This window comes from Myotis myotis, unplaced genomic scaffold, assembly GCF_014108235.1.
Source record: "Myotis myotis isolate mMyoMyo1 unplaced genomic scaffold, mMyoMyo1.p scaffold_m19_p_17, whole genome shotgun sequence".
In the NCBI taxonomy this organism is placed as follows: Eukaryota; Metazoa; Chordata; class Mammalia; order Chiroptera; family Vespertilionidae; genus Myotis; species Myotis myotis.
In genome coordinates this window covers 21,367,012-21,379,987 of record NW_023416321.1, presented here as the reverse complement: position 1 = coordinate 21,379,987, position 12,976 = coordinate 21,367,012, and the positions used below count along the sequence as shown (strand labels likewise).

The 12,976-nt window shown below is 39.8% G+C and overlaps 1 protein-coding gene across 14 annotated transcripts in view; it reads right to left on the bottom strand.

Annotated features, from left to right (window-relative positions):
- BRIP1 (BRCA1 interacting protein C-terminal helicase 1) overlaps positions 1-12,976 on the bottom strand; it is a 131,154-nt gene that overhangs the window by 23,716 nt on the left and 94,462 nt on the right. For all 14 annotated transcript variants that reach the window (XM_036340210.1, XM_036340212.1, XM_036340214.1 and 11 more), the window contains one exon: positions 4,248-4,360. In XM_036340210.1, the coding sequence (XP_036196103.1) occupies positions 4,248-4,360 (113 nt within the window). The remainder of the gene's footprint in view (positions 1-4,247; positions 4,361-12,976) is intronic.

Genomic DNA, 12,976 nt, shown 5'->3' with positions numbered 1-12,976 from the left:
ACCTCTGCACGCCACCTCCGCAGCTCCTCCTGCTCGCAGTGTGCTTTTCTTTCCTTCTAGTTGTAGAATTTACACTCAGCCAGCCCTCCTGTAGTTCTGGATGATGTCCACCTTGTGTTTTTGATGCATTTATCGATTGTTGTGGGAAGCAGAAATTTCCCGGTGTTTATCTATGCCGCCATCTTAGTTTCTCTATCAAACTATTTTTTATACTAACTTGCAACCAATCCTCTTGTGTTTAACCTTAACTTTAACTGAAACTTTAGAATGCCCCCAAGTCCTACGCTTTTCCATGACTGAATCTGGAGGATCTTCTTAGCTTTCATGACTATGGATTTAAATTTCAGTTTTCTCTTGCCTGTTAAGTTATTCAATCATTCATCTGTTAACCAGTGTTCAGAATTTGCTGACATTTCGTCTGTCATTGTCCCCCCTCTGCCGTTCCTTTTTAATTTTGTAGGTTTGGCATTTTTATTCCTTTACTATCATGGGATTTTGAGAAAGGGTGAAGATTAATATAAATGTTTGATTTTTCCACAGAGACTTGGGCAGAATTGGGATATTGCCAACATTATAGGACAGTGTCAAAAATCATTAGAAAGTCAGGCTGGCACTCTGTTTTGGTTCCACTACAGTTTATATTTAAAGTGCCCTAGGAAAGAAAGGCATTTAAGTTAACAAAACAGTTCAGAAAAACAGGTTTCACCTTTTCATTTTCCCATTGTTTTCATACTGCCTTGCTCAAATGAATTACGCCCACTTGAGACAAAGGTACTTTTAGTAAAGCAGCCCTGTTAGGAAACTCATAGTGCAGTTATACTCTGGTCACAAAACCATATGGTACATTCCTGAAAGCTGTTATTACATTTCAAGGACTTATATTACTTCAAATACTCATGTGGCCTTAAAAAAAGATAACACTTTTTAAACATAATTTGTTTCTGTTTACTTTAGACCCTCTAAACATATCCCTTGTAAGGACAGTGCCTAAGTATAAGCACCTTTTATGTCAATCAATACACATTATGAGTATGATCAAATGATGTAAAATATTTACTTGGCTTTAAACGGACATGTTTCTATAAGTTGTTACTTATTGATACTGTTGCCCTTAAAATCAATGACAATTGTTACCCATTTTTTAATTAATAAAATACTATAACTACAGTATTATAGATTAATACTTGAGGCCCAGTGCACAGATTCGTGCACCGGTGGGGTCCCTCGGCCTGGCCTGCGCCCTCTCACAATCTGGGACCCCTTGGGGGATGTCAGAGAGCTGGTTTCAGCCTGATTCCCACAGGCCAGGCCGAGGGACCCCACTGGTGCACAAAACCGTGCACTAGGCCTCTAGTATGCATATAAGATCTTTGGTTAATCTCTTCCCGCCCTTCCCCCTTCCCCCCCTTCCCTCTGAGATTCATCAGTCTGTTCCATGTTTCCATGCCTGAGGTTTCTGCTCCTGCATTGAGCATCTGCCCCCTGGTGGTCAGTGCGCATCACAGCTACCGGCCAGTTGGCTGGTTGGCCAGCCGCTTAGGCCTTTATATATATACTAGAGGCCCGGTGCACAAAAATGTGTGCACTCAGGGCGGGGGGTCCCTCGGCCCAGCCTGTGCCCTCTTGCAGTCTGGGACCCCTCGGGGGATGACTACCTGCTGGCTTAGGCCTGCTCCCCGGGGGATTGGGCCTAAGCTGGCAATCAGACATCCCTCTGGCAGCCCGGCAGCCATCGGGGGATGTCCACTTGCCAGTGGGGAGTAGACCTAAGCTGCAGTCAGAATCCTTAGCGCTGCTGAAGAGGCAGGAGAGGCTCCCACCACCACCACTGTACTGGTAGCCATCAGCCTGGCTTGTGGCTGAGCAGAGATCCCCCATGTGGGAGCACACTGACCACCAGAGGGCAGCTCCTGCATTGAGTGTCTGCCCCCTGGTGGTCAGTGTGTGACATAGTGACCAGTCATTCCCAGTCTTTCTGCTGTTAGGGTCAGTTTGCATATTACCCTTTTACTATATAGGACAGAGGCCTGGTGCATGGGTGGGGACTGGCTGGTTTGCCCTGAAGGGTGTCCCGGATCAGGATGGGAGTCCCGCTTAAGTGCCTGGCCATCCTGGATGAGGGGCTGATGGCTGTTTGCAGCTGGTCACACCCCCTTCAGGGTGGGGGTCCCCACTGGGGTGCCTGGCCAGCCTGGATGAGGGGCTGATGGCTGTTTTTAGGCTGGCCACACCCCCTTTAGGGTGGGGGTCTCCACTGGGGTGCTTGGCCAGTCTAGGTGAAGGGCTGAGGGCCGTTTTCAGGCTGGCCAGCGACTGAAGCTCCCAGCCTCTCCTTTTTTTCTTTTTTTTTTATTCTGGGATTTATTTACCTTCTATAATTGAAACTTTGTTGCTGTCACTGGAGCTGAGAGATGGCTCCTGCTCGGCCTGCTGAAAGCAGGTATCTGGGGTTTGTTTAACTTCTATAATTGAAACTTTGTTGCTTTCGGAGCTCAGAGCCAGGCCGCGGCAGGCAGGGAACCTTGGCTTCCTCCATCACTGGAGCAAGCAAGCCTCCCGCTCGCTTCAGCTGCGTGGCTGCCGGCCGCCATCTTTGTTGGCAGTAAATTTGCATATCGCCCTGATTAGCCAATGGGAAGCATAGTGAAGGTAGGGTCAATTACCCTTTTTGTCTTTTATTAGATAGGAGATATATATATATATATATATACACACACACACACACATATACACACACATATATATATACACACACATATATATATATTACAAATACACATATAAATATATATATATATTACAAATACATCCTTTTTATTCAGTTTTAGAAAAGTAGGTTTTGAGGCTCTAGCTCTCTGACCAATACGGTAAAATGAAAAAAAGCACTGAACCTGGCATTTTCCACTAATTCAAAAAACCATCTATTAACACATTGTGTACCGCATAGAAATCTCTAAGACATACACCAGGGACCGCACGTTTTTGGGCAAACTGCACGTTATTTAAATCATCATAATGCACTTTAGGTGTTGTTTTTCAATAACTATTACATTTTTATTTACAAAAACAATTAAACAATTAAAGTTCCTAGTACTTTTTTAACGTATGGTACTGCGTAAAACATTTTCCTCTATGAAGAGGGACCAAACAAAATTTACATAAGTATCTAGATTTGCTCCTTTTTCCATGGGCGTGAAAAACGAGAACACTCGTGAGCGGTCCTTAACAGATGGCGCGCGAAACACGAGAAAACTCCTGAGTGGTACGAAATGTGTTAATTAACCATCTATGCCCAAGCTGAGATATGGTTGCTGAAAATACAAAAATGTATAATACATGCTTAGGGAAGGAAACAGAGAAATAACAAGTTAATATAATACAATGAGATATATACTACAACATAAATAATGTATAAAATACTAAGGTTTCTTATAGAATAAATAATTTCAGTTGGAGAAGTAAAAAGTGTATTAATTAAATGTTGGTGCCTTACAATATGAAATTACAATATAAAATGGTGATTTAAAAACTAATTCTACAAAGTACAAATCTTAATGAACCAGAATCCTTAGAAAAAGGAGTATTATAATTAAATTTTATTGTCAGTTTGTGTTAATTCTTTGGTATCACAAGCATGGTTTAGTTTAACTCTTCTTAAATGGTTTGCTTTTTTATGCATAAAATCATCATCTGAGTGTGGCCAATGTGGCTCAGTGGCTGAGCGTCAACCTATGAACTAGGAGGTCACAGTTCGATTCCTACTCAGGGCACATGCCTGGGTTGTGGACTCAATCCCCATTGTGGGGCATGTAGGAAGCAGCCGGTCAACAATTCTCTCTCAGCATTGATGTTTCTGTCTCTTTCTCTCCTCTCCTTTCCTCACTGAAATCAATAAAAAAATATTTTTTTTAAAAAAAATCATCATCTGAGTCTGATGGTCATTAAGACAAAAATTTTATTATTTGCTAGTAAGCTTCTACAAAGGTGTGTCATTCATTGTTTGAACAACCAAAAATCTTTAAACTTTAGCAAAGTGAGTTTTGTTTTGAGTTTCATTTATTCCACTGATTCTTTGCAACTTTCACTTGTAACATCTATCACTGAAAATGTACAAGTAACTAGGGTTCCAGTGAAATAAAATTCTACCTAATTTCTTAAAAGGAGTAAAGTAGTAAGACTAACTCTACATAGAGCCCTGCTCACAGATAATGTTACAATAACATTACATTAAATTTCACTCCACTTACCTACCTAGGGCCTGATTTAAGGCCCTGTATGCTTGAATTTCATACCATTGACGACCAGGTAAAAGACCTCTCAATTTTGAATGCTGGTCATTATATTGGCGCTTTAGTTCAACCTAATAATAATTTAAAAATATATTAAAATATAGTAGGTAATTAAAGCTCATTTAAAAAATCATATTAACTTCTAACATTTCAAACATCATTTTAGTAGGGTAGAGAGATTTTGTTTTTCAGTGCTAAATTTGTTTCAATTCATTTAAAACAATTTTTTTAAAAATTTACTTTTTAAATTGAATTTATTGGGGTAACATTGGTTAATAAAATTCATATAGATTTCAGGTGTACAATTCTATAATACATCATCTGTTTATTACATTGTGTGTTCACCACCCAAGTCATCTATTCATCCTTACATTCCCCAAGTTCCTACATGTACATAATAAATTCCATGTGATATCAATTGCATTGAGAAATAATGCACATACAATAAAATTCACAAACTTCCAATGTACATGGAGACAAGTTTTGATAAATATAATCATAATCAGAATGTAGAATATTTTCAGCACCCCAAAACTTCCCTCCTATCCCTTTTTCATTTAATCTCCTTCACTACTAACCCTATTAACCAATGATCTGCTGTTATGTCTTTTCTAGAATTCCATGTAAATGTCATAGAGTATGTAATTGTGCCTGTCTTTTTTCATTTAGAATAAAGATTTTGGAATTCATTCATCAGTTCATTCTTTTATGTTTATCTAGTCTGATAATCTCTGCTTTTTAATTAGAATGTTTAGACCACTCACATTTAAAGGGTTATTGTTACAATTTGGCTTAAATCTACAGCAGCAGAATACACATTCTTCTCAAGTGCACATGGAACATTTTCCAGGATAATATACGTTGGGTCACAAAATTAGTCTTAAGATCTTTAAGACTGAAATCATATCAAGTATCCTTTTCAACCACAAGAGCATGAAATTAGAAATCAATAACACAAGGAAAATTGAAATATTCACAAACACGTGGAAATTAACACACCTGAATAACCAATGGGTTAAAGAAAAAAATCAAAAGAAAATATCTTGGTAAAAATGAAAATGGAAACCAAAACAATGGTTTCCTACAGCAAAAGTAGTTCTAAACAAGAAGTTTAAAGCAATAAACACCTATATTTAAAAAAATAATCGCAAAAAAAAACCCACCCTAACTTTAGACCTTAAGAAACTAATAAAAGAAGACAAACTAATCTCAAAGCTAGCAGAAGGAAACAAGATGAGAGCAGAAATAAATGAAACATAGACTAGAAAACACAATATTAAAAAATCAATGCAATTAAGAATTGATAGTATCTTCAGGAAATGGTGATTGAAAATGGACATGCACATGCAAAAGATTAAAACTGAATCCTTATCTTACACTATACATAAAAATTAACTCAAAATGAATTAAAGACTTAAATGTATGACCTGAGATCATAAAAGACGTAGAAGAAAATGGGAAAAGTTCCTTGACTTTGGTCTTGACAATTGTTTTTTGTTTTTTTGTTTTTAAATATGTTTTATTGATTTTTTACAGAGAGGAAGGGAGAGAGATAGAGAGTTAGAAACATCGATGAGAGAGAAACATCGACCGGCTGCCTCCTGGACACCTCCCACTGGGGATGTGCCCGCAACCCAGGTACATGCCCTTGACCGGAATCGAACCCGGGACCCTTGAGTCCGCAGGCCGACGCTCTATCCACTGAGCCAAACCGGTTTCGGCGACAATTGTTTTTTGGATATGACACCCAAAAGCACAGGCAACAAAAGCAAAAGCAAACAAGTGGAACTATATCAAACTAAAACACTTCTGCACAATAAAACAATCTATATGTATAAAAGGCTAAGTGTCTGTCTGTCCAACCAGTAGCTATGACACTCACTGGCCATCAGGGGGCAGGCGCTCAACGCAGGAGCTGCCATGATCGCACTGGCCATTTAAAAATAAATGGCACCATGGACCTGGCGCCGACAAACCAACACTCGGCTTCCCCCAAGTGGGACACAGGCCCCGCCACCACCCCAGAGTGACACTCCACCAAATTGCAGCCAATGCTGCCAAGACCCCATGGCGCAAAATGCAGCCCACAGCCCAGCCCGACCCAGAAACAGTGGCTGTGGACGCCAGGTAATGATGTCACGTAGCAACACCCGGCTTCCTCTCCCTAGCAACTAGCATCCTTGGAGTTTCTTCAGCCCGGGAACTCAACTTGCTTTATAGCCAGGTGCAAACATTTTACAGTTCAACCAAATGTTTGTGAAGTGTTTTCTCATGCTTCATCTCATTTGATCCTCACAGAAGTCCTGGAGTAGGTAGATAGGAGACTCGGTAGAATCCTCTTTTCTTTTCATTAGCAAGACACAAATAGTGATATTAAAATATTTCTTCTAATTAATTTCTTTTCAATATGCACGAATCCGTGCACTGGTACACTAGTCAACAATATGAAAAGACACAACCTACAGAACATGAGAAAATATTTACAAATCATATGTCTGATAAGAGGTTTATATCCAAAATTCAAAAACATACAAATAGCCAACAGGTATATGAAAAGCTGGATCTCTCAACTCCTGATTAAAAATCTTTCAGCCAGAGCCAGTTTGGCTCAGTGGATAGAGCGTATACCTGCGGGCTGAAGGGTCCTGGGTTCAATTCCAATCAAGGGCATATGCCAGGTTGCAGGCTTGATCCCCAGTAGGGGCGTGCAGGAGAATCAATGATTCTCTGCCATCATTGAAGTTTCTTTCTTTCTCTCTCTCTCTCTCTCTCTCTCTCTCTCTCTCTCTCTCTCTCTCTCTCTCCCCCCCCCCCTCTCAGCCCCCTCTCTGAGATCAATAAAAATATATTTTTTTAAATCTTTCATGGTCCCAAACCACCACAAGTAACATTGAAAGGCAAATTAAAAACTGGAGAAAGGTGTTGTCATCAAATATACAATTAGCTCATACACATGACCAATAACAAAATCTGAGCTACTTACCAAAGAGAAAAGTGAGTAATGTCTATGAGAAAGCAAGTCATCAAAAATGAATGATAAATTCCTGGTAACCCACATGAAAATATGCTTAACTTTACTAGTAAGCAAAGAAATGTAAATTTAACAATCCCATTGTTTTTATTTATACAATACTGACAAATATTTACCAAATGTGCATATATTTTCCCACAAGAAAAGATAGATAATGTGTACAAGGATATGCATTGCATCTCTGTTTGAACTGAAGAAAAATAGAAAACAACATAAATGTCCACCAAATGGATCAATTTAACATATTACATTTACTCTGAGATAAATATTGGATTATTAAAAAACAGATGTATAGCCGTAACCGGTTTGGCTCAGTGGATAGAGTGTTGGCCTGCGGACTGAAGGGTCCCAGGTTCGATTCCGGTCAAGGGCATGTACCTTGATTGTGGGCACATCCCCAGTAGGAGGTGTGCAAGAGGCAGCTGATCGATGTTTCTCTCTCATCGATGTTTCTAACTCTCTATCTCTCCCCCTTCCTCTCTGTAAAAAAATCAAAAAAATATATTTAAAGAAAACAGATGTATATGTTTTGACATGAAAATTTTGCATGTATGTATTTATTAATTTTTTAAAAGGAACATATATACACACAGACATATACACATGGCAAGGTATTATGTTAGGAATACGGACCATAATTTAGAGCAATGTCAATTATAAACCAGCCTGCCAAAAGACTTAAACTAAACCCTGACAAGAACCACAGGGAGACAAGAGTTTAAGGATGTGTACTTTTAGGTTTTCCCATATCTCCCCTAACAAATTGTTAAACCATGCCCATATAAATTTAGGATGACTGACTACTATCTGACCTCCCCACAAAAACAAAACAAAACAACAACAACAAGAACAAAACCCACAAAAATCAATATTCTTCAGAGAATAGAATCCATAATCACTATAATGTACCAACTATAACGTCCAACATAAAATAAAAATTTTTAGAAAAATGTGGCCCATAATCAGGGGGGGAAATGGTAGTCGATAGAAACAAATCTAGAAAGGGCCCAGCTGTTGGAATTAACAAAGACTTTAAAGTGCCTGTTATATTTATATAATTTTAAAACATGTGACTTAATGAATGAATTTGGGGGATCTCAAAAGTGGAAATTATAAAAAAGAACCAAATGAAAATTCTACACCTTAAAAATACAATAATAAATAAAAATTCATTGGATGGGCTTAATAACAGATTGGAAAAGGCAGAATTAGCTAGTAAATCTTAAGACAGATCAATAGAAGCAATGAAACATCAATAAAAGCAAAATAACTTCATACACAACAAAGACACTGGTGTAAAAGAATCAAAGCATATATAACCAGTCAGCAATGACCTAATCAAATTTAAAATTGAGAGTTGAAACAATACTAACGCATTTGATCCATTATTTATTGCCTCGATGGCTCCACTTATTAAAGGATATCAACAATCTCTCACTTTTCCAAGTGACTGAATTTACATTCATTTTCTATTTTGGGAGTAACACACAGAGACTGTGTTAAACTAAACTACTTCTTTGCTGGAAAAGAAATCATAAAAAATTCTGCTATCTAGTCATTGAATTTGATATTATAATCATATCCCTTTTCAAAGAGACTCAGAATTAATTACAGGGCATAAAAATACATTCCTAGTAAAAGCAATGTCATACCAAAGGGTACTAAAAACCCAGCTTTCATCTGGTCTTCAGAAAAATCTTTAAAATTACATAGTCCCAAGAGTAAACTACTTTTCTACAAGGTCAGAATGTATAGTATACATAATTCAGACTGACCTATTCAAATATATAAGTTAATAAGCTTTTTCCTGTAAAAAGTTCACCTGTAAAAAGTACAAGTTCTGAGTGAAAGGAAATTATGTATTATGGTTTCAATTTTTTAGACACTAACTGAATGAAAAAAAGGACGTATTTTAAGCAGCTCTCGAGAATGCCAGCCACAGAGTTAACTATGCCTCAATAAAGCTTAACAAAGGAACCTAAATAAAAAAGAATTCTTTAGAAACATTAAAAATAACATTTAAAGTAGAAAAATTGATATAATGCGAGGAAGAAATTTTTGGTAGCTTAAGAAACACTCAATTCAGTCCAATATTTACAATTTTGACTGTGTGCAAGATCTGTGAAAGGAACTAGAAATACAAGGATGAGTTAAAAATATTTTTTGCCTCCAAATAAGAGCTTACAAAGATCAGAAAAAAATATGAGGGCAAATGGCCATCAAGTAAATAAGTGCTAAAATATGAAATTTGATTACAGTATATAGAAGAGGAGTTGAGGAATGAGAACACACTATGAATTTGGTGCAAGAGTGATGAGGGCCTTACCTGGAAAGGCAAAAGGAATGGAAAAGAGGCCCAGTTTGTAACACATTGTGGACCTAAAGAACTTAAGTGACAAAGTAGATGTGGAGTTTATTAAAGAGGGAAAAGTCTAAAATGACTCCAACGTTTTAGCCTCTAAGAGAAGCAATCCAGTGATCCACCCAGAGAAGACAAGAGAAGTTATGGAAAAAGATACTTTGGGTTAATCCATTTTAAAGGAATAACTTATAAACCAAAAACAGAAATTGACTATGAGTTAACTAAATAGAAAGTAAAAACTAGGAAAGCGGGGAACCAAAGGTCATATATATAAAAGCCTAAGTGACCGTTATGACCGAACAACCAGTCGACCAGTTGCTATGACATGCCCTGACCAACAGGGGACAGACGCTCAACGCAGGAACTGCCCCCTGGTGGTCAGTGCGCTCCCACAGCAGAAGCACCACTCAGCTGACCAACCCATCCTGGCAGCCCACCAGCCTGGCAGCAGCCACACATTCCCTCAGTAGTCCTGCAGGTCCAATCTCCGGAGAATGGGCCAGACCAGCACCGCTGGCACGATCCTGACAGTGCCGCAGGCCTCCTGGAAGGCAGCTTTAGGAACCTTGGCCGCTTCCCCTCCTTAGATACTCCACAAGGAAGGATATAAAAGCGGCCGCCAGGTGGCTCCCAACAACCTGCGCAAACGTCAGAGGGACGGAACGGGATCCCAGGCTGGCAAGGGTGTACCACTGCCCGCCCAGAGGGCCAATCGTGTCCCAACCCCCACCCCCAGGACCTCACCCGTGCACGAATCCATGCATCGGGCCTCTAGTTAATAATAAATGAGCCTGGTCTGTGTGGCTCAGTGGTTGAACATCAACCCATGCACCAGGAGGTTGCCAGTTCAATTCTCAGTCAGAGCATGTGCCCAGGTTGTGGGGTTGGTCCCCAGCAGGGGCATGCTGGAGACAGCCAACCAATTGATGTTTCTCTCTCATTAATGTTTCTATCTCTCTCTCCCTCTCCCTGCCTCTCTTTCTCTAAATATCAATAAAAACATATCCTACATAATAAATGGGTAATATGCAAATTGACCGTCACACCCACACACAAGAGTGCCGCCACAGATGCCTGGCAGGCGAGGGCAGTTGTGGGCGATTAGGCCAGCAGGGGAGGGCAGTTGTGGGTGACCAGGCCGGCAGGGCAGTTGGGGGCGATCGGGAGAGCAGGGGAGGGCAGTTGGGGCAATTGGGCCAGCAGGGGATCAGTTAGGCATCGATCAGGCTGGCAGGGGAGCAGTTAGGGGGGGACCAGGCCTGCAGGGGAGGGCAGTTGGTGGGGGCCGGGCCTGTAGGGGAAGACAGTTAAGGGCCACCAGGCTGGCAGGGGAGGGCAGTTGGGGGGGACCAGGCCTGCAGAGGAGGGCAGTTAGGGGAGACCAGGCCAGCAGGAGAGGGCAGTTAGGGGTGACCAAGCCGGCAGGGGAGGGCAGTTGGGGGGGACCAGGCCTGCAGGGGAGGGCAGTTAGGGGTGATGGGGCCAAAAGGGGAGGGCAGTTGGGAGCGATCGGGCTGTCAGGGTAGGGCAGTTGGGGGCGATAGGGCCAGCAAGGGAAGCAGTTAGGCATCGATCAGGCTAGCAGGGGAGTGGTTAGGGGGTGATTAGGCTGGCAGGCAGAAGTGGTTAGGGGTAATCAGGCAGACAGGCAGGCAGGCAGGCGAGCAGTTGGGAGCCAGCAGTTCCGGATTGTGAGAGGGATGACCAACTGCCGGTTTAGGCCCGATCCCTGTAACCGGCAGTCAGACATCCCCCATGGGGTCCTGGATTGAAGAGGGTGCAGGCTGGGCTGAGGGATACCGCCCTCCCCCTGCACGAATTTCATGCACCAGGCCTCTAGTATTTAAATAATAATGATAAATGACAGCAACATTTTGAACTCCTATAATGTTCTTTCCATGAACAGTGCAGTGCTTACTACATATTATTTCATTAAATACTCACAACAATCTTAAGTGGTATATGTTATTATTCCATTTTACAGATTAGAAAAATAAGGTTTAAAGCATTAGGTGGCATGTGGAATGTCACCCAGTATATAAGGTGTAGAGCTGGGATTTATCCCTTGTCAGATATAACATCTTAAATATTTTCAAAATATCCTACACCACGTTCAGACAAATACTTTATAATGATCACTTTGCCTATGACAACCATTGTTCTAGGAAGTATTAGTTATAAATGAAATAGAGCTAATGTAACAACTATTAAATTAAATAAACAAAATTATATTATCTTTCCTTGGTCTTTTATTTTTCATTAAAATGAATTAACTTATATATGAATACATCATTTCAATTTCTTGTAAATTTTCAATTACTCTTTACAATCCAAATGGCTTTTAAAAGACTGCCAATGTTTTACCTAGAGAGATTAACTTAGGTGAGAAGAAAAAAACTTTTGAAAGTAAAAATATATAAAGGTTAACTTTGAAATATTTTTTATTATTTAAGAAAGAGATTTTTTAAATTAATAAAATAATTACTGTTGGAGGAATACATTTAATCAGGGAAAGCAAAACTAAGGGTTTGAAAAAGTAGGAAGCCAGTGCACCTCTTTTTAATGACACCAAGAATCTATTTCATTGTACACTTAGGAGGCACGAATCAATGCCCAATTTAAAAATGACAGAAAGCGTATGTGAAAAAGCCAGTTTCTCCTGCCAGCAAATAGCCTAAATGTTAAGTAAACCAAAAACTGGAAGGGATTAGTTGAAATGTCAAAAGACAACCTTTTACCTGCTCATCCTTATAAACTCATTCTCATCCCTCAGGCATGCTTTCTAAACAAATAGTTTCAATGTGCAGCAGCAAAAAGCCTATGGCAAGCTCTGCCATCTTGTAACTGTCAAAGAGATTAGTCTTTGATCTATTTGGGAGGTCATGTCCACATTCACATTAGCTAAGTCTAACAATATTATACCTGTTGAGCAATGATTCTTTAATGCTTAATGAGACAGACATTTTAAATTATGGACGTTAACTGTGAATTTTTTTTCTAAGTTTTGACAGAAAGTAAACACCAGAAATTGAACTCAAGTGTGGTTTGGAAAAATGATCTTTTAGACCAGTTAATATTACTTTTCAAATACATTTTACAAGGCTTTCCCAAAATAGAAAGTTATATTTAATTGTACTCTCTGAAATGAGTTTAAACCAGTTGGTGCCCACCCATCCCTGATAAATTAGTGTATGTGTAATTTTGGAGGAGTGTGTGAACAGCAGAGAGATGGCAAATTCTTTCACCAGAGATTGTAAACGGAAAGCCCAAAGTTTGTTTTGTAAGGCCCTTATT